The sequence below is a fragment of the Eucyclogobius newberryi genome, unplaced genomic scaffold (assembly GCF_026437365.1).
Source record: "Eucyclogobius newberryi isolate DKJ021-1_F unplaced genomic scaffold, fEucNew1.0.hap1 SCAF_11, whole genome shotgun sequence".
In the NCBI taxonomy this organism is placed as follows: domain Eukaryota; kingdom Metazoa; phylum Chordata; class Actinopteri; order Gobiiformes; family Gobiidae; genus Eucyclogobius; species Eucyclogobius newberryi.
Genome location: NW_027315735.1, coordinates 25,102,182 through 25,124,365, shown reverse-complemented (window position 1 = coordinate 25,124,365; position 22,184 = coordinate 25,102,182). Strand labels below are relative to the sequence as shown.

At 41.4% G+C, this 22,184-nt stretch overlaps 2 protein-coding genes across 26 annotated transcripts in view; both read right to left on the bottom strand.

The window, feature by feature from the left end:
- Nucleotides 1-22,184, bottom strand: part of LOC140354591 (protocadherin gamma-A10-like) — a 207,975-nt gene that overhangs the window by 106,952 nt on the left and 78,839 nt on the right. For 2 of the 25 annotated variants that reach the window (XM_072439666.1, XM_072439684.1), the window contains exon 1: nucleotides 19,517-21,925. The exons of 18 other annotated variants lie outside the window; for them this stretch is intronic. In XM_072439666.1, coding sequence (XP_072295767.1) covers nucleotides 19,517-21,910 — 2,394 coding nt within the window. In that variant the 5' untranslated portion in view covers nucleotides 21,911-21,925. Of the gene's footprint in view, nucleotides 1-9,297; nucleotides 11,725-12,795; nucleotides 15,178-15,888; nucleotides 18,464-19,516; nucleotides 21,926-22,184 lie in introns of those variants that run through there. 5 more of the 25 variants (XM_072439662.1, XM_072439681.1, XM_072439667.1 and 2 more) reach the window with 3 other exon arrangements.
- Nucleotides 841-3,433, bottom strand: LOC140348057 (protocadherin gamma-A10-like). Its single transcript, XM_072434256.1, has one exon. The coding sequence runs from the start codon at nucleotides 3,364-3,366 to the stop codon at nucleotides 841-843; it is 2,526 nt and encodes an 841-aa protein (XP_072290357.1). The 5' UTR covers nucleotides 3,367-3,433.

The window sequence follows — 22,184 nt, the reverse complement described above, 5'->3', positions numbered from 1 at the left end:
TAATAGACTTGCACAAACACAATGGTGTTGCACATCAGACAGCCATTTTGTACCTTTTACCACTGAAAGAGGGACATTCAGCCTGGCACACAATTTAAATTGATTGATGGGTCTAACAAAACCTGTCTCAAATAATGAGCAAATGATTATTTAAAGATTGAGAGAAATGTTGCTGTTGCATTAATATAAAGGACATCAACATAATCCAAAAGAGGTAAAAATGCAGATACCAGACGTTTGTTGACTTCCTGGGTGAAGCTGAATTTTTACAATATTAAAAAAATGAGGTTAAACTTTAATTTTTGAACCGCATTTTGTAATGAGCCTTAAACATATTTCCTGGTCTTGTACAAAGCCAAGGTGCTTCAAATTAGACGAAAAGTCTGTTGGGTTTCATTGAGAAGTAATGATTGGAAGGATAGTATCTGATAACACACATCCATGTGAGATAAACATGGCATTGGTTTAGTCTGAATGCAACATAACTTCAGAGACTAAAACAAGACTGCACTTAAGAGAAAGCATAAGACAAGATGGTCAGTAGTAGCAAAGTTAAACAAATAAGTACAGTGTTATGCATAAAAGCAGCATACGGCACTAAACAAATAAACACAAAGACTATGAATACAATAGAAAATAAAATTGGACCAAAAATAGAGCCCCAATGTCCTGGATTGGCAACATGATATAAATATTTGTATATATATTGCTACTCCTCCACTTTTTGGGGAATATCACAGCGAAAAACCAAGTATTGTAAGCCAATATCAAATTGTCTTGAACTGCTGCTGTCTGAGGTACAAAAACAGACAATAGACCATTCTCCACAACAAAAAGAAATCAGCACTGCTTTGAAAGAAACATAAAAGAGATGCAAACCTCTAGAGGAGAGTCTGGTTCGTCCAGGATGTTCTTCTCACTTTGGATCCGCTGCATCGTCCCTGTTGCACTGGGATCCATTATCAGCACGTTCTGACTACCAGCTCCACCGAACCTACAGTCACTCTTTCTGGAGTCTGTGGTCCTGCACGTGTCGTAATTGTACACGTGTGGGAGAGTCCCTGTGCCCAGAGTGTCTGAGTAACGTGGAGGATAATATGGGATCACTGGCAGATTGGAGTGATACAGGATGCGAGACTGTCTCCATCTGTAGATTTTCACTGATATAATGACCACTACACACGTGATGAACAGAAAGGAGACTACAGCCAGAGCCAGCACTAAGTAAAAAGTCAGGTTGTCATTGTACTCCTTGTCGTGCGTAAAGTCAGTGAACTCAGACAGAACTTCAGGAAAGCTGTCCGCCACCGCCACGTTAACAATGACTGTAGCTGAACGAGAGGGCTGCCCGTTGTCCTCCACTATAACAGACAGTCTCTGTTTGACTGCATCTTTATCAGTCACTTGGCGGATAGTTCTTATTTCTCCATTCTGTGAGCCCACTTCAAACAGCGCCCTGTCTGCGGCTTTCTGCAGTTTATAGGAGAGCCAGGCATTCTGTCCAGAGTCCACATCCACAGCCACCACTTTAGTGACCAGATAACCCACATCTGCTGAACGAGGCACCATCTCAGCCACCAGAGAGCCCCCAGTCTGGACTGGGTACAGCACCTGAGGGGCGTTGTCGTTCTGATCCTGGACCAGGATTTTCACAGTCACATTGCTGCTGAGAGGAGGAGAGCCTCCGTCCTGTGCTTTAATCACGCACATAAACTCTTTGGTTTGTTCATAATCAAATGAGCGCGCGGCACTAATAACTCCATTTTCTGAATTAACGGATATATAACCAGATACAGGAGACGCACCAAGGTCACATTGCTCTAGAATATATGAAACACGCGCGTTCTGGTTTTCATCCGGGTCTTTGGCAGTGACACTAAGCACAGATAAACCGGGGGAGTTATTCTCTGATAATGTCGCGCTGTAGAGCGCACGTGTGAACACTGGAGCGTTATCATTCACATCTGAGATCTTTAAGTTAAATACTTTATTCACTGAGAGTGGAGGTTTTCCTGAGTCTGAGGCGATTACTGTTATGTTAAATTCTGATAAACTCTCTCTGTCTAAAGGTGCATTAGTTACCAGCGCGTAATAGTTTCTAACATTAGATTTAATTTCAACAGCGGCACTTCCCTCCACTGCGCACCTCACCTGTCCGTTCTCACCTGAATCCAAGTCTTTAACATTAATTATACCGATGGTGGTTCCCACGGGAGAGTCCTCTGACACGGGACTAGTGAATGACATCACGTTTATGACAGGAGCATTGTCGTTTACGTCAACAACCTCTATTTCAACTTTACAAGTGTCTGTCAGCCCACCTTGGTCTTTGGCCTCCACTCTGAACTCCAACTTTTTGTCTTTTTCAAAATCCAACTCTTTAGCTAAATAAATACCACCAGTCTCTTCGTTAACTTCAAAAAAATCAGCTACTGATGCTTTTGATATAGAAAAGGAGTACGTCACTTTCCCGTTTGTCCCAGTGTCAATATCACTCGCATTTACTGTAACAACATGTGTGCCTTTTGGAACATTTTCTATCACTGATGCTTTATAAATACTCTGATTAAACACAGGCGCGTTGTCATTGACATCTAAAACAATTATGTCTATATTGACTGTACCAGATCTTTGCGGATTTCCTCCGTCAACAGCCACTAGTTTTAGATTAAGGCGCGGCTGTTTCTCTCTGTCTAAGGGATTTTGAAGGACCATTTCACTATATTTAGTACCGTCTGGATTAACGTGCTGTTTTAACGCGAAATTTTCGTTTGGACTCAAAATATAGTTTTGTAATCCATTTTCTTCCACATCAGCATCGCCCGCGGGTTCCAAATCAAAGCGTGACCCAATCGTGGCTAATTCACTTATTTCAAAATCCAAGTCTTTTCTCTCAAATGTGGGCGCGTTGTCGTTTACATCCAGCACCTCTATAGTCACGGGGTGCAACTCCATCGGGTTTTCCAGTAAAATCTCAAAGGTGAAGCTGCAGGGCGTCACGTCTCCACAGAGCTGCTCTCTGTCTATCCTCTCATTCACGACCAGAGTCCCTTTGTCTGTCTTCAGCTCGGCGTACTGAACATTTTCTCCAGTCACGATACGAGCTCGACCTGAACGAAGCCTTTTTATGTCCAAACCCAAGTCCTGTGCCACGTTACCGATAAGAGAGCCCTTCCTCATCTCCTCTGGGATGGAGTAGCGGATCTGTGCATCGACTTGAATCAAAAATAACATCAAGAAAATACACGACGACATCGCTTTCATTGGTGGCAGAGGAAATTCCGTTGTTGTTTTACCATGTTTAAAGAGCTCAAATGCCATGGTAAAATATGGTGCGATCAAAAATAGAGTCAAATCAACCCTCATCAACGGATCTGCTCATATTCAATGTCTTATATCCACACTCGCCTGGCTATATCTCTATGGTTGAGATGAAGGCGGGTTAAGAATCCGCTTTGCTCCTCGAGACAAAACGCAGTGATGGGAGGGAAAAACACAGATCCACTGGACACGCACAACAACGCACAGGACAACAGCGTCGCCATGAGGCCAAAAGCCGAAAGTATTGGCCACAGATTTATTTGAAGGAATTCATACATGGATTGAAAGAGGAGAGGCATTGTGTGTGTGTGTGTGTGTGTGTGTGTGTGTGTGTGTGTGAGCGTGCGTGCGTGCGTGTGTGTTTCTGTCATGGAATTAGACATACACCCGATGCTATTCCTTAACACATAGAGAACACAATTCAACTTAGAATATTAAACGACACAGAAACATCAGACATTTGTGTGGCATGCATGGGAGAAAACGCGGGGACTGTGTCAGCCAGGCCGTTGTAAGGAGCCTGGCTGACCCTCCTGCGTCTCACCCCCGCGTCTCACACCGTTTTTTCCCATGCTGGTTGGTTTTATTAGATATTCTGGAATAGGCGGGTCACATTTCTCATTGGTCAGCCTCACATCAAGGCACTTGGTATTTTTCCGTAGAGATAAAGCCTTGGGTAAACATTACCCAGACTCGTCTGGGTTATCACCCCCCCTAGGGTAAACATCCTTTGGCCATCTTTACGACCCCTTCACAAATCCAGTTTGTCACACACCCGTTCTTCTCTTAGACTAATGATGCAGATAATATATCACTATTATGCAGATAAAATACATCACAGAAATATAATCATATATTCACATTTTATCACATTTCCCTCCTGTTTATCAAAGCATTAGTCTACTGTCTCATATGCCAAACATATCATTCTTTTCAGTTTTCAACATGTCTTTCATATTGGTGTTAAAATGACACTTTTACACTCAAAAAGTTTATGCACGGTTCTCAACATTGAACACATTTCTTTTCTCTCGGCCCACAACATGTCTACTGCATTACTGTCCTAAATTTTGAGTCAGATTGGTCAATCTCTGTAATTTGACAAACAGACAATTTATCTTGTCTATAATTTGTGCGGTGTGATGGGAAATATAGAAGTACAAGCGGAAAGCCCTTAAACCCGCTGCTCTGTGGTCAGTCAGTTTGACTCGTCAGGGACCTCTGGACACCCCAATAGAATCAAATACGTAGTATCAGGTGCTACTGGGACCAGATTGTCCACTAACCTCTCGACCTTGACCCTGCGGTATGGTTCTGGGTGATGCTGGTCTTTGTTATGACCATGGCTGGCCACAAAAGGGATACATAGGCACAACGTCCCACAAGTGTCCCCCCATCACCATACGTCCTCTCTTGGTTTCTTAAGAGACCTCCTCCCGCTGCTCGCTTTGCTCACACCTATGACACATATGAACTGGTACATTTCCCATCTCAATTCATAATCTCATTAACATTACATGTAGTTATGTTGTAGCAGATAAAAAAGAACTCTCTTAGTTAGTGCAAACAACTGTGGCTGTATAATATGCCATTGTGTTTCTTCAGCTTCTGTCATGTCAATTATACATTGTACATTATACATTACACATCAAGCATTTCATAACCTTTCAAGTTGATCACTTATTTTCTTCCCTCTATATTCCATTAACCGGTATACACAGTTGTGTATGTTGATCGATTGTCCTGATTGTCCCGATTGTCCCGATTGTCGCGATTGTCCCGTGCATAATACAGGTGTTCAGCACCCATATTATTGTCATCACTTGTGATGATGATAACTGTTGATTCTTTTTCCACAGAGTATGGTACTCTGCGCACCGTAGCCTCTGGCTCTCGTCCATTGTAGCAGAGTATCGTACTCTACCGTAGACTCTGGACAAAACTCATACAAACGAAGTCCTGCGTCTGCGATGTTATGGATCTGCCGCTGTGTTGTCCAGACATTTCTCTCACTTTCCCATGAGAGCACCCATGTTCTCGTCCCTCCAATGGTCGGTGTGAGGACGACACGATGTGGCTCCGTCCACTGGCTGTCCACTTGGCTCCGTCTTTGTAAACACCACATCTCCAACACGTTCTGCTGTGGTGATAAACAAAGTCTTTTCGACAATTCAGTGTATTTCAAACAGTTTTCTTGTTTACAATTTTTTTTTTAGTAATTATTGATTCGGAATATTTGTTTACACGTAAATCCCTCCTTTTTGAGATATTGAATTCCCATTTCTCAAACTACTACATTTAAACAAAATTAAATAATCCAGATAGTTTACAACGTTCACTAATCCAGTATGTAATCAAGGAAGAGATGGAATTGCGTCTGTCTTCCACTCCGCAATGTCACCTCTTGACCTTTCACAGGTCAGTGGTCACATCCCTGGCTGAGCCCCCCCTTCCACGGCACTGGGCCCCCACCCTGTGTGTCCAATCAGTCTATGTGTGTAATCTTACACTGCCAAACCTGTAACTTGTAAATCTGTTTTACCACCATTTGTTTCAAACTCCAAATGTTTCAAACTCCAAATGTTTCAAACTCTAAAAGTTTCAAACTCCAAATGTTTCAAACTCTAAAATGTTTCAAACTATAAATGTTTGGTGCGTATGTATGTATGTGTGTGTGTATGTGTCAAATACATCAAACAATACTAATTATCTCAATAATTCCCCCGTTGAGCTGGCCATAAGGGTCAGTTCACAACTTAGAATTTTTAACATCAAATTTCACATCTCCTCTGTGCGTGTGGCCTGAATAATGTCACCCATCTAATGTAATATGTGCTAATCTTCTATATGTGCTTCAGGTGAGTTTCAAACTCAATCTCTCACACCTGCTCATGTGGTGCTTTACAAACATTGTGTATTAGTTTGTTCTAGCAAGTCTATATGTGTATAACAATCAAAATGATCCTAAACCTTCCCCTTGTACATAAGGCACATCATTTTATCAGTCTAACCATCTCTTGTCTCCGTCCTGAGTCCTATAATGTTTAAGTCCTGTTATCACTGGTTTTCATAACTTCTATAACGTCTAAATTTAGATGATATTGTCTAATTTAAATCTATTCAATTCTTGATTGAATCTCAACAATCCTTCAGGTATTTACTTTAGAATGTCAAATTCTTTCCCTGTTAATTTTAACTTTTCCTATTACCCATCACGTCAACCCCCCCTGAGGTGTAACCTCTTGGTGTCCCTGTGATCCGTAAAGATAACAACATCTGCTCCATCCTGAGTCCTCCAGATTATTTGCCAGTCAATAGCCCCTTATCTCTGACTATCTTTATGACTTGGTGTCCTGTTGTCTTTAGTTAATGACCCATTCATGTCTTTCCAAGGAGGACATCGGACGTCACTATTTAACTTATTCCCTCACTTACGTCTACATCGCAATACGAGGTTTCCTCATGATAATACAAATAAATAAGTTACTGATATAACTTTTACTATCACTTTACTTACTACCCATTCTACTCCTATGTCCAAAAACATCAGTAGTCACTCATTTACCCATATTATCACTTCCCAGGCCTGTGCCTGTATTTGATCCTAAATTTAAAAACACTTCTGTCTTTTCGTCCTGTACTTTCATCTAGTCATGCATTATGGTTACATAATAAGTCCAAAAGATAATTTTGTCAAGTCCAAAAATAAAACAAAACAAAACGTGGCTTTGTTTGGTGCACACAAAAAACACAATACCGTAAAAACACAACTTTTGTCTTCTATGTCGGGGACAGGAAGTGTCCTGTCTGTGATCACATTCCCCAAAAAATATTGTCCATCTATAAAAATCTGAATTCATCTTCATCTCTTATCAAATTTAATGAAATCTTTATAATTGATTGTTGTCAATCAAACAAAACCCTTAAATTTGTTCTACAGAGCTCTCATTAACTAAAATTTAAAACCAGCTGAGTTTAGCTTTACTTATTTCATCAGTTCAGAGCGTCCTCTGAACTGCTTTCCCTTCTCCTGTCTTGTTGACCCCCCTTATCTCCCCCTCTCTGCCACGTCATCTGAGCATACTGGAAGTCTCCCTCCAAAATCCTCTTATGACTTTTCCTTTGTCTTTTTACAGTTTGGGGTGATAATTTTGGCATTATTTGGTCTCGGTCGTCTGAGAGAAATGCTACTTGCTTTACAGTCACGTCATATCTCAAGCTTCTAGTAGAATTTCTTATTGATTTTCCACCGGAGATAATGCTAGGTGTTTAAAGATTCACCCGTGACTGCAAATTTTAGATCTCTCAGAATAACGCCTTGTGACCCTTGTATGATTAATTGTGATTCTCACACTCGTTAGTGAATCACTTATTAATCCTCATTCACACATTCACACTTCTCTCTTACTTACTTCGCTCGTGCACAGCGCTTACATTCACACATATTTCCTCAGTAATATTAAACTGGGTATTTCCTCAGTAATACCTAAACTGCGTATTTCCTCAGTAATATGAAACTGGGTATTTCCTCAGTAATACCTAACTGCCTAAAATATTTCCTCAGTAATATGAAACTGGGTATTTCCTCAGTAATACCTAACTGCCTAAAATATTTCCTCAGTAATATGAAACTGGGTATTTCCTCAGTAATACCTAACTGCGCATAAAAGCATACAATATTTTTCCAGTAAATATCAAACTAATGCATAAAAACGTTTTATGGCTAACTCTTTTTCACACACAATGTTTTGTCTGACCTTCTTTGTCGCCTGTGTTCTCCTGCTGCTTCGAAACGACGCGCTCTCCTCGCGGAGACTGAGGTGCGATGGGCGGCCACGGGAAAAGTGGACTTCCTTTTAGCTGTGCACAGACTTCACCGATTCACCTGTCAATCTCCGCGAAGGGGCTGCTTGTCGTCCGGCTCGATAGGACCAGAAAATGTCGTGGAATTAGACATACACCCGATGCTATTCCTTAACACATAGAGAACACAATTCAACTTAGAATATGAAACGACACAGAAACATCAGACATTTGTGTGGCATGCATGGGAGAAAACGCGGGGACTGTGTCAGCCAGGCCGTTGTAAGGAGCCTGGCTGACCCTCCTGCGTCTCACCCCCGCGTCTCACACCGTTTTTTCCCATGCTGGTTGGTTTTATTAGATATTCTGGAATAGGCGGGTCACATTTCTCATTGGTCAGCCTCACATCAAGGCACTTGGTATTTTTCCGTAGAGATAAAGCCTTGGGTAAACATTACCCAGACTCGTCTGGGTTATCACCCCCCCTAGGGTAAACATCCTTTGGCCATCTTTACGACCCCTTCACAAATCCAGTTTGTCACACACCCGTTCTTCTCTTAGACTAATGATGCAGATAATATATCACTATTATGCAGATAAAATACATCACAGAAATATAATCATATATTCACATTTTATCACAGTTTCACAGTAAATTGCAAGCAAAACGACACAACAATATATACTGTTTAAAAGGGCATTATTAAAAGATTTGGCAGTTAAAAAAGCAAATGAATTGGCCACGTAACAAAGAATGGCGTATACATTAGAGAAACCCATTTTCAAACTTAAATATTAAATTAAATAGGAAAACTATTGTATCTCAAATTTACAACAGCTTGTAAAAATAAACCCCAAAAACCATAGATTTTTAAAAAAAGCCATTCTATTTTAAAAGCAATAGTCGACAATCATTTACGCTGTTTAACAAATAAGGATGGTTTGAAATCATTAACTTTTTGTCGCAACCATATCTTATTCTCAGCTATGAGGGACTACCCTTACTGGATTTGAAATGTTTGGTGATGCTAGTGCTGCACACAGAAAGTAAAAATAATGATAATATAAACTATAGAGCACAATTAATTGGCTTGAATGCAATTGAAAATAATTAACAAATATTTTTGAAATCCGATATGGCCAAGCAAATATTACAGTTAAAAAATGCCTCACCAGAGTCGATGTTGTGGATCTCTGGAGTCCATTCTGCGTAGACTCGGTCCCGACGTCATCAACACTGACCAAACTTTGACTTATTGGCTGCATGTATTTAATGTCACTCTTTCTGGAGTCTGTGGTCCTGCACGTGTCGTAATTGTACACGTGTGGGAGAGTCCCTGAGCCCAGAGTGTCTGAGTAACGTGGAGGATAATAGGGGATCACTGGCAGATTGGAGTGATACAGGATGCGAGACTGTCTCCATCTGTAGATTTTCACTGATATAATGACCACTACACACGTGATGAACAGAAAGGAGACTACAGCCAGAGCCAGCACTAAGTAAAAAGTCAGGTTGTCATTGTACTCCTTGTCGTGCGTAAAGTCAGTGAACTCAGACAGAACTTCAGGAAAGCTGTCCGCCACCGCCACGTTAACAATGACTGTAGCTGAACGAGAGGGCTGCCCGTTGTCCTCCACTATAACAGACAGTCTCTGTTTGACTGCATCTTTATCAGTCACTTGGCGGATAGTTCTTATTTCTCCATTCTGTGAGCCCACTTCAAACAGCGCCCTGTCTGCGGCTTTCTGCAGTTTATAGGAGAGCCAGGCATTCTGTCCAGAGTCCACATCCACAGCCACCACTTTAGTGACCAGATAGCCCACATCTACTGAACGAGGCACCATCTCAGCCACCAGAGAGCCCCCAGTCTGGACTGGGTACAGCACCTGAGGGGCGTTGTCGTTCTGGTCCTGGACCAGGATCCTAACTGAGACCACTGAGCTCAGAGGAGGAGAGCCAGCATCACGAGCTGTAATGTTAAATCCAAACGTTTTTATTTGTTCATAGTCAAAAGATGTTGCTGCAGAAATAAGGCCACTTTCTGCATTTACTGAGACAAAAGAAGATAGAGACGCACCATTAATGTCCATTTCTTCCAGGAAGTATGAGATCCGAGCATTTTGACCCCAGTCTGCATCAGTTGCATGAGCAGTAAATATAGAAAATCCAGGAGAGTTATTCTCAGGTATTGTCCTAATATATTCTGACTCATCAAACTTTGGGAAGTTATCATTGATGTCAGAAACTATGACTTGAATTATTTTCTGGTTTGAAAGCGGTGGTGAGCCTTGGTCAGTCACTGTTAGAGTAATATTATATTCTGAGACACTTTCTCTGTCTAATTCTTCTTCTGTTACTATTGTATAGTAACCAGATAATGAAGACTCAATTTTAAAAGGCAAATCAGAACTTATAGAACATTCAACTACACCATTTCTCTCTGAGTCGTCATCATGGACATTAATTACAGCTAAAGTTGTGCCCAGAGGTGCATTTTCAGAGATTGTGCTGGAAAATGACATGAGCTGAATAACAGGAGAGTTATCATTCACGTCAATTATTTCGATAATAACTTTGCACGTATCTGAATAGCCTCCGTGATCACTTGCCCGTACGTTTAACTGATGGGACTTTAATTTTTCATAGTCTAATTTACCTGTAACCGTAATTTCTCCTGTTTTGGCATTTATGTCAAACAACTGCTTTGCGTCTTTAGAGACGCGAGCAAAAGAATACGTAACTTCACCATTGACTCCTTTATCTGCGTCATTTGCACTGACGGTGGTGACCACAGTTCCTATTGCAGAGTTTTCTTGAACCTCAGCTTTATACACTTGTTTACTACAGACTGGTGCATTGTCGTTCGCGTCTAATACAGTGATGTGAATACGCGCTGTTCCTGATCTCTGAGGCGCGCCTCCATCTGAAGCGACCAAGATCAGACTATGCTCCTCATTTTTCTCTCGATCTAACGGAGTTTCCAAAACCATCTCCACTGTCTGACTCCCATCTGACTGTGTCTGCATTTCGAGTTTAAAATGATCAGATGGTTTTAGCATGTATTTTTGAATATCATTAACACCCACATCAGGATCATCAGCTGTCTCCAGCGAATAACGAGTCCCTGGTGCGGCAGTTTCAACCATTTTTAAAACGATTTCTTCTTTCATAAAAGCTGGAGTATTGTCATTTACATCTGTTACCTCCACAGTGACACGATACAGCTGGATTGGATTCTCCAGAATCATCTCAAAACTGAAGCTGCAGGGCGTTGTTTTCTCACACAGCTCCTCTCTGTCGATTCGCTCTTTGACAACAAGGATGCCTCTGTCTCGATTTAAATCAACATATTGTCGGCTTCCTTTTGTCACAATTCGAGCGTTTCCTGAGACCATTCTTTTAACATCTATTCCCAAATCCCTCGCAATATTTCCAACAAAAGACCCCTCCGGCTGCTCTTCTGGAATGGAGTAACGCGCCTGTCCAGACACGGACTTCAGCGCAAACAGACAAAGAAACAGAGCGAGCCACTGCGCTCCGTGAACGAGTCTCCTGAACGAAGCCATGTGAAATATATCCAGACAAAAAATAGCTGTAATCCGTTTAAAACGTTAGAAGATAATAATTGTCAACCGCGCATGAAGCTACAGTGAATCCCTGCAGTAGAAAATGACCGTCTTCTGCACAGCAAATGCATATGGGGAGGATCATGACATTTAATTACAACAACAGTCAACAGCGGCGCTCAGAGTCCTGACGGGGTAATGTACCGGGCCAACTGCTGCTTTATAACTTAAATCTCCCAATACAGTACAACAAAAAAGTTAAGTTAAGTTTTATAAATAATTATTAAATTAGAAAAAAATCGTAAGTTAGCCAATTACTGGTTATATGCCCTACTTAATGAAATACATCACATAATCATCCAGATATAATATCTTACGTCGTTTTTTGCGTTATCATTTCAAATTAATACCCCAAAAAATATTTTGTTTCTACAAATTTAAACTCAACGGTGCAAAAACTACTGTTTTCTATAAATTACTCCCCATATAGTTTTTTTTTTTAAATCACGCTGGTGAAATGCTTCCAACACAATTGTTGCAGCGAGAAGTTTTTTTTCAAAACATTTTTTAGATGTTTACTACACCACAGGACAGAAAAAATGACTTACACACAGAAACTTAACACGATCAAAAAATAGGAATTTCTTCAGTAATGAAAATAATAATAATAATAATAAAAGCATAAAATCTTTTTGTCTGAAAATAATAAACCACCAGAAAACATATTAGCGCAATGGCAGCAAACAATCAGGAAAAAGGTTTTGGGGCTTACACATTTCACTGATCCAGTATTCAGCACCATAGACAGCGTTTAGATGTTTACTACACCACAGGACAGAAAAAATGACTTACACACAAAAACGGGGTTAGTCACTTAACAAGATCAAAAATTAGGGTCTACCTTCAGTAATGAAAAAAAATAAAAGTATAAAATATTTTTGTCTGAAAATAATAAACCAGCAGAAAACATATTAGATCAATGGCAGAAAACAATAAGGAAAATGGTTTTGGGGCTTACACATTTCACTGATCCAGTATTCAGCACCATAGACAGCGTTTAGGAACTAAGCTGAAATTGCTGAATAAAACTGTGAAAATACTCACCAGTGTTGACATGTTGGAGCCTGCAAGTTGTTTCTCTAATTGTTGAGCTTCTGAATCAGTTCCACTAACGTCGAGTAAACTTTGACTTATTGGCTGCATGAATTTAATGTCACTCTTTCTGGAGTCTGTGGTCCTGCACGTGTCGTAATTGTACACGTGTGGGAGAGTCCCTGTGCCCAGAGTGTCTGAGTAACGTGGAGGATAATATGGGATCACTGGCAGACTGGAGTGATACAGGATGCGAGACTGTCTCCATCTGTAGATTTTCACTGATATAATGACCACTACACACGTGATGAACATAAAGGAGACTACAGCCAGAGCCAGCACTAAGTAAAAAGTCAGGTTGTCATTGTACTCCTTGTCGTGTGTAAAGTCAGTGAACTCAGACAGAACTTCAGGAAAGCTGTCCGCCACCGCCACGTTAACAATGACTGTAGCTGAACGAGAGGGCTGCCCGTTGTCCTCCACTATAACAGACAGTCTCTGTTTGACTGCATCTTTATCAGTCACTTGGCGGATAGTTCTTATTTCTCCATTCTGTGAGCCCACTTCAAACAGCGCCCTGTCTGCGGCTTTCTGCAGTTTATAGGAGAGCCAGGCATTCTGTCCAGAGTCCACATCCACAGCCACCACTTTAGTGACCAGATAGCCCACATCTGCTGAACGAGGCACCATCTCAGCCACCAGAGAGCCCCCAGTCTGGACTGGGTACAGCACCTGAGGGGCGTTGTCGTTCTGGTCCTGGACAAGGATTTTCACAGTCACATTGCTGCTGAGAGGAGGAGAGCCTCCATCCTGCGCTTTAATCACGCACATAAACTCTTTGGTTTGTTCATAATCAAAAGAACGCGCGGCACTAATAACTCCATTTTCTGAATTAACAGAGATATAACCAGATACAGGAGTCCCGCTGATGTCACAATCCTCTAATATATATGACACATGCGCGTTCTGGTTTTCATCCGGGTCTTTAGCAGTGACACTAAGCACAGATAAACCGGGGGAGTTATTCTCTGATAATGTCGCGCTGTAGAGCGCACGTGTGAACACTGGAGCGTTATCATTCACATCTGAGATCTTTAAGTTAAATACTTTATTCACTGAGAGTGGAGGTTTCCCTGAGTCTGAGGCAATTACTGTGATGTTAAATTCTGATAAACTCTCTCTGTCTAAAGGTGCATAAGTTACCAGCGCGTAATAGTTTCTAACATTAGACTTAATTTCAACAGCGGCACTTCCCTCCACTGTGCACCTCACCTGTCCGTTCTCACCTGAATCCAAGTCTTTAACATTAATTATACCGATGGTGGTTCCCACGGAAGAGTCCTCTGACACGGGACTAGTGAATGACATCACGTTTATGACAGGTGCGTTGTCGTTTACGTCAACAACCTCTATTTCAACTTTACAAGTGTCTGTCAGCCCACCTTGGTCTTTGGCCTCCACTCTGAACTCCAACTTTTTGTCTTTTTCAAAATCCAACTCTTTAGCTAAATAAATACCACCAGTGTCTTCGTTCACTTCAAAAAAATCAGCTACTGATGCTTTTGATATAGAAAAGGAGTACGTCACTTTCCCGTTTGTCCCAGTGTCAATATCACTCGCATTTACTGTAACGACATGTGTGCCTTTGGGAACATTTTCTATCACTGATGCTTTATAAATACTCTGATTAAACACAGGCGCGTTGTCATTGGCATCTAAAACCTCTATATTTATATTGACTGTACCAGATCTTTGCGGATTTCCTCCGTCAACAGCCACTAGTTTTAGATTAAGGCGCGGCTGTTTCTCTCTGTCTAAGGGATTTTGAAGGACCATTACACTATATTTAGTACCGTCTGGATTAACGTGCTGTTTTAACGCGAAATTTTCATTTGGACTCAAAATATAGCCTTGCAATCCATTTTCTTCCACATCAGCATCGCCCGCGGGTTCCAAATCAAAGCGTGACCCAATCGTGGCTGATTCACTTATTTCAAAATCCAAGTGTTTTCTCTCAAAAGTGGGCGCGTTGTCGTTTACATCCAGCACCTCTATAGTCACGGGGTGCAACTCCATCGGGTTTTCCAGTAAGATCTCAAAGGTGAAGCTGCAGGGCGTCACGTCTCCACAGAGCTGCTCTCTGTCTATCCTCTCATTCACGACCAGAGTCCCTTTGTCTGTCTTCAGCTCGGCGTACTGAACATTTTCTCCAGTCACGATACGAGCTCGACCTGAACGAAGCCTTTTTATGTCCAAACCCAAGTCCTGTGCCACGTTACCGATAAGAGAGCCCTTCCTCATCTCCTCTGGGATGGAGTAGCGGATTTGTGCATCGACTTGAATCAAAAATAATAACACCAACAAAATGTTTGGCGACATCGCTTGTACAGAGGGCACAAAAGACAAATCCGCGTTTAGAAATACAATCGTCACGCACGTATTGCCAATGTTAAATATCCGGTCCTCTCGATACAAATATATGGCTGGAAAAAGGGGTAAAGAACAAGCAGCTCCTTTCCCCGAGACAAAATGCAGTTATGGAAGGAAAAAACACGGACTCATGTAACGCACAAAACGACTGACAGAACAACAGCGTCGCTTTGAGGTCAAAGCAGGAAACTATTCACACTGCGACAGCTACGTTCAGGGGATTTCTAATAAAACACTCACACTGCATATAATCAACATTTCGTTACAAATAAATGCATGTAGGTTTTTTTGTTTTGTTTTTTTTTTACCTTTGAAAATATACAATTTAAATCAGGGCCAAAAATAAGGAAAGCTGTCACAGTAAAAAAAATTAGACAAACACAAAAGTTCAAAATTACCATTGGAAAACATTTAAATGCACTTGCTGCTATTTTAATACGTTAAATGATCAATGCCAAAACTGCACCATGGGCATTTCTAAAGTTAGAAGAAAGTGAGAAAGAGAAAGCGAAGAGATGCGTTACGAGCAGATCAAAACACGTAGTTAAGATATATAATCGTAAAGTACTCAGAGAAAATTAGTACAATTAATATCGATTATCACTGTCAGCAAGTTTAAATAAACCCATTAATGCCATATGAGTGTTTGTTCAAGTACATGAAATACTGTCTCACCAGAGTGGAGGTTGTGGATCTTTGAAGTCCATTCTGCGCAGACTCAGTCCCGACGTCATCAACACTGACCAAACTTTCACTCATCGGCTGCATGTATTTAATGTCACTCTTTCTGGAGTCTGTGGTCCTGCACGTGTCGTAATTGTACACATGTGGGAGAGTCCCTGAGCCCAGAGTGTCTGAGTAACGTGGAGGATAATATGGGATCACTGGCAGATTGGAGTGATACAGGATGCGAGACTGTCTCCATCTGTAGATTTTCACTGATATAATGACCACTACACACGTGATGAACAGAAAGGAGACTACAGCCAGAGCCAGCACTAAGTAAAAAGTCAGGTTGTCATTGTACTCCTTGTCGTGCGTAAAGTCAGTGAACTCAGACAGAACTTCAGGAAAGCTGTCCGCCACCGCCACGTTAACAATGACTGTAGCTGAACGAGAGGGCTGCCCGTTGTCCTCCACTATAACAGACAGTCTCTGTTTGACTGCATCTTTATCAGTCACTTGGCGGATAGTTCTTATTTCTCCATTCTGTGAGCCCACTTCAAACAGCGCCCTGTCTGCGGCTTTCTGCAGTTTATAGGAGAGCCAGGCATTCTGTCCAGAGTCCACATCCACAGCCACCACTTTAGTGACCAGATAGCCCACATCTGCTGAACGAGGCACCATCTCAGCCACCAGAGAGCCCCCAGTCTGGACTGGGTACAGCACCTGAGGGGCGTTATCGTTCTGGTCCTGGACCAGGATTTTCACAGTCACATTGCTGCTGAGAGGAGGAGAGCCTCCGTCCTGCGCTTTAATCACGCACATAAACTCTTTGGTTTGTTCATAATCAAATGAGCGCGCGGCACTAATAACTCCATTTTCTGAATTAACGGATATATAACCAGATACAGGAGACGCACCAAGGTCACATTGCTCTAGAATATATGAAACACGTGCGTTCTGGTTTTCATCCGGGTCTTTGGCAGTGACACTAAGCACAGATAAACCGGGGGAGTTATTCTCTGATAATGTCGCGCTGTAGAGCGCACGTGTGAACACTGGAGCGTTATCATTCACATCTGAGATCTTTAAGTTAAATATTTTATTCACTGAGAGTGGAGGTTTTCCTGAGTCTGAGGCGATTACTGTGATGTTAAATTCTGATAAACTCTCTCTGTCTAAAGGTGCATTAGTTACCAGCGCGTAATAGTTTCTAACATTAGACTTAATTTCAACAGCGGCACTTCCCTCCACTGCGCACCTCACCTGTCCGTTCTCACCTGAATCCAAGTCTTTAACATTAATTATACCGAAGGTGGTTCCCACGGGAGAGTCCTCTGACACGGGACTAGTGAATGACATCACGTTAATGACAGGTGCATTGTCGTTTACGTCAATAATTTCTATCTCAACTTTACAAGTATCTGCCAGGCCACCTTGGTCTTTGGCTTCCACTCTGAATTCTATTTTTTTGTCTTTTTCGAAGTCAACTTCTTTAACCAAGTATATATTTCCAGTAAACTGATGTATTTCAAAGAAATCCGCAAAAGGTCCTTTTGTTTTCGTAAATGAATACAATATGTGTGCATTCGTACCACTGTCATTGTCACTAGCATTTAGCGTAACAACATGTGTTCCTTTGGGCGTATTTTCCCTCAGAGTTGCTTTGTAAATACTCTGATTAAACACAGGGGCGTTGTCATTGGCATCTAAAACCACTACATTTATATTGACGGTACCAGATCTTTGTGGATTTCCTCCATCCACAGCCACTAGTTTTAGATTGATGTTTGGCTGCTTCTCTCTGTCTAATGCGGTCTGAAGGACCATTTGAATATAGTTACTACCATCGGTATTTACGTGTTGCTTAAATACAAAATTGTGATTTGGATTTAAAATATAGTCTTTCAAACCATTTACTCCTACATCGGAATCATCTGCAACTTCCAGTTCAAAACGTGACCCAATCGTGGCTGATTCACTTATTTCAAAATCCAAGTGTTTGCTCTGAAAAGTGGGCGCGTTGTCGTTTACATCCAGCACCTCTATAGTCACGGGGTGCAACTCCATCGGGTTTTCCAGTAAAATCTCAAAGGTGAAGCTGCAGGGCGTCACGTCTCCACAGAGCTGCTCTCTGTCTATCCTCTCATTCACGACCAGAGTCCCTTTGTCTGTCTTCAGCTCGGCGTACTGAACATTTTCTCCAGTCACGATACGAGCTCGACCTGAACGAAGCCTTTTTATGTCCAAACCCAAGTCCTGTGCCACGTTACCGATAAGAGAGCCCTTCCTCATCTCCTCTGGGATGGAGTAGCGGATCTGCGCATCGACTTGAATCAAAAATAACACCAAGGAAATACACGACGACATCCCCTGTACGGAGGGCACAAAGAATCGCCATTGCTCTTTCAAAGCCATAATAAAACTCACCAACAGCCGACCAGAGATATTTAAAAAACAAGCTTTGGAAATGTAACTTAAAAATCCAATCCTTGAAGTCTGAATGTCCTTTGACTTGAATGTTTTTTGACGATTGAGAAGAAGAATCAGTGTCTGCTCCTCATCCTCAGAATAAATGCAGTTATAGGAGGGGATAAGGCAGACTCAGAGTGCGCTCGAATAACACCCAGGACAACAGCGTCACTATGAGGCCAAAACACGAAACTGAGTACAAACTCAGGCTCCTTCATTAGTCCAGCTGTTACTCACCTCCTTTGACTTTATTTGAGACAAGACTAAATGTGCAACAATGGAATGGTTCATACTAAAAAGTCATTGTTTAGAACTTTACATTAATATAGTTTCATTTCAGCGCAAACACAAACATCAGCTATAATATAAATAAGGAAATATCTAAACAAACAACATAATTATGTTTAAATTCATGAATGAAAAAAAGGCTTTTCATCTGCTGTAGGTGTACATTCAGAATATACTTTACAAAAACATATATTTTAGTTTATGGAATAAAAAATATTCGGAGCAATCCAAACATGTGTACGATGGAAAAACGAAGCTCCATCAAATAAAGTGACGTGTTTCACACATATTTCACATTTCCTTTAATTATGGTCCACTCTGCTAAAAAAAAAGAAAGAAAAAAATCTGTGACTTGTGGTCTTTCTTTTCTTGAGAATCTCTACAAATGTAGACGTTTGAATTGAGCCCTCTAGATCCTTCAGGACCACTCTGGCCACCCTGGCAGAGCCATGTTTGAGCTTATGGTTCTAGGTATCGTTCTAATAAATGAAAAACATCTTGTCATAGTAAAAGCTTCTTCCCCATATATGTCACAAGCTTTAACAAAATGCTTCAAACTGTGAACTAGCGTTGTAAATTTGCTCTTTTAAAGCAACTTTGTAGTTCACACCGTCTGAATGTTTCTGGTCCTTTTATTGTTTTGTAACTTTAGTCCATTGCTTCTTTATGTGGTTGTTTTTAATGTTTTTGGGTGTACTTTTGCCAACATAGTTTTCAACAGCAAATGGCAAATATTTAAATTCAAAGGTTAAACACTGTATCAAAAAGTTAAGTATCACAACAAAAGATGAAGCGCAGAGAAAAAAAAAATCAAATTTATTTTTGGTTGTGTGTTTAATTTAACAACATGCTGTAGACTATATTTAAAATTTGGGCTTACCAGAGTGGAGGTTGTAGATCTCTGAAGTCCATTCTGCGCAGACTCAGTCCCGACGTCATCAACACTGACCAAACTTTCACTCATCGGCTGCATGTATTTAATGTCACTCTTTCTGGAGTCTGTGGTCCTGCACGTGTCGTAATTGTACACGTGTGGGAGAGTCCCTGAGCCCAGAGTGTCTGAGTAACGTGGAGGATAATATGGGATCACTGGCAGATTGGAGTGATACAGGACGCGAGACTGTCTCCATCTGTAGATTTTCACTGATATAATGACCACTACACACGTGATGAACAGAAAGGAGACTACAGCCAGAGCCAGCACTAAGTAAAAAGTCAGGTTGTCATTGTACTCTTTGTCGTGTGTAAAGTCAGTGAACTCAGACAGAACTTCAGGAAAGCTGTCCGCCACCGCCACGTTAACAATGACTGTAGCTGAACGAGAGGGCTGCCCGTTGTCCTCCACTATAACAGACAGTCTCTGTTTGACTGCATCTTTATCAGTCACTTGGCGGATAGTTCTTATTTCTCCATTCTGTGAGCCCACTTCAAACAGCGCCCTGTCTGCAGCTTTCTGCAGTTTATAGGAGAGCCAGGCATTCTGTCCAGAGTCCACATCCACAGCCACCACTTTAGTGACCAGATAGCCCACATCTGCTGAACGAGGCACCATCTCAGCCACCAGAGAGCCCCCAGTCTGGACTGGGTACAGCACCTGAGGGGCGTTGTCGTTCTGGTCCTGGACCAGGATCTTAACTGAGACCACTGAGCTCAGAGGAGGAGAACCAGCATCACGAGCTGTAATGTTAAATCCAAACGTTTTTATTTGTTCATAGTCAAAAGATTTTGCTGCAGAAATCACACCACTTTCTGCATTTACTGAGACAAAAGAAGATAGTGACGCACCATTTAAGTAAATTTCTTCCAGGAAGTATGAGATCCGAGCATTTTGACCCCAGTCTGCATCAGTTGCACGGACAGTAAATATAGAAAATCCAGGAGAGTTATTCTCCGGTATTGTCCTAAAATATTCAGACCCGTCAAAACTTGGGGAATTGTCATTGATGTCAGAAACCTTGACTTGGATTGTTTTTTGGTTTGAAAGGGGCGGTGAGCCTTTGTCAGTCACTGTTAGAGTAATATTATATTCTGAGACACTTTCTCTGTCTAATCCTTCTTCTGTTACTATTGTATAGTAACCAGATAATGAAGACTCAATTTTAAAAGGTAATTCAGAACTTATAGAACATTCAACCACACCATTTCTCTCTGAGTCGTCATCATGGACATTAATGACAGCTAAAGTTGTGCCCAGAGGTGCATCTTCAGAGATTGTGCTGGAAAATGACATGAGCTGAATAACAGGAGAGTTATCATTCACGTCAATTATTTGGATTATAACTTTGCACGTATCTGAATTACTTCCGTGATCACTGGCTCTAACGTTTAGTTGATGGGACTTTGATTTTTCATAGTCTAATTTACCTGTCACTTTAATTACTCCTGTCTTAGTATTCACTTCAAACAACTGCTTGGCCTCTTTAGAGACGTGAGCAAAAGAATAAGTAACTTCACCATTGACTCCTTTATCTGCGTCATTTGCGCTGACGGTGGTGACCACAGTTCCTGTTGCAGAGTTTTCTTGAACCTCAGCTTTATACACTTGTTTACTACAGACTGGTGCATTGTCGTTCGCGTCTAATACAGTGATGTGAATACGCGCTGTTCCTGATCTCTGAGGCGCGCCTCCATCTGAAGCGACCAAGATAAGACTATGCTCCTCATTTTTCTCTCGATCTAACGGTGTTTCCAAAACCAGCTCCACTATTTGACTCCCGTCAGGTTGGCTCTGTGATTCTAATTTAAAATTATCATTAGGCTTTAGAGTGTATCTTTGAATATCATTAATACTAACATCTGAATCATCAGCTCGTTCCAAGGCATATCGAGTACTTGGTGCAGCAGTTTCAACAATTTTCAAAATTAAAGTGTCTTTTGAAAAAGCTGGAGTATTGTCATTTACATCTGTTACCTCCACAGTGACACGATACAGCTGAATTGGATTCTCCAGAATCATCTCAAAACTGAAGCTGCAGGGCGTTGTTTTCTCACACAGCTCCTCTCTGTCGATTCGCTCTTTGACAACAAGGATGCCTCTGTCTCGATTTAAATCAACATATTGTCGGCTTCCTTTTGTCACAATTCGAGCGTTTCCTGAGACCATTCTTTTAACATCTATTCCCAAATCCCTCGCAATATTTCCAACAAAAGACCCCTCCGGCTGCTCTTCTGGAATGGAGTAACGCGCCTGTCCAGACACGGACTTCAGCGCAAACAGACAAAGAAACAGAGCGAGCCACTGCGCTCCGTGATCGAGTCTCCTGAACGAAGCCATGTGAAATATATCCAGACAAAAAATTGCTGTAATCCGTTTAAAACGTTAGAAGTATAATAATAATAGTCAACTGTGCATGAAGCTACAGTGAATCCCTGCAGCAGAAAATGACCGTCTTCTGCACAGCAAATGTATATGGGGAGGATCATGACATATAATTACAACAACAGTCAACAGCGGCGCTCAGAGTCCTGACGGGGTAATGTACTTGACCAACCGTTGATTTATAAGAAATAGCTCTGAATACTACCAATTTTTTTTTTATAAATCTATA

Coding starts and splice junctions, on each gene's coding strand:
- LOC140348057 (XM_072434256.1), bottom strand. CDS start 3,366: ATGAGGGTTGATTTGACTCTATTTTTGATCGCACCATATTTTACCATG.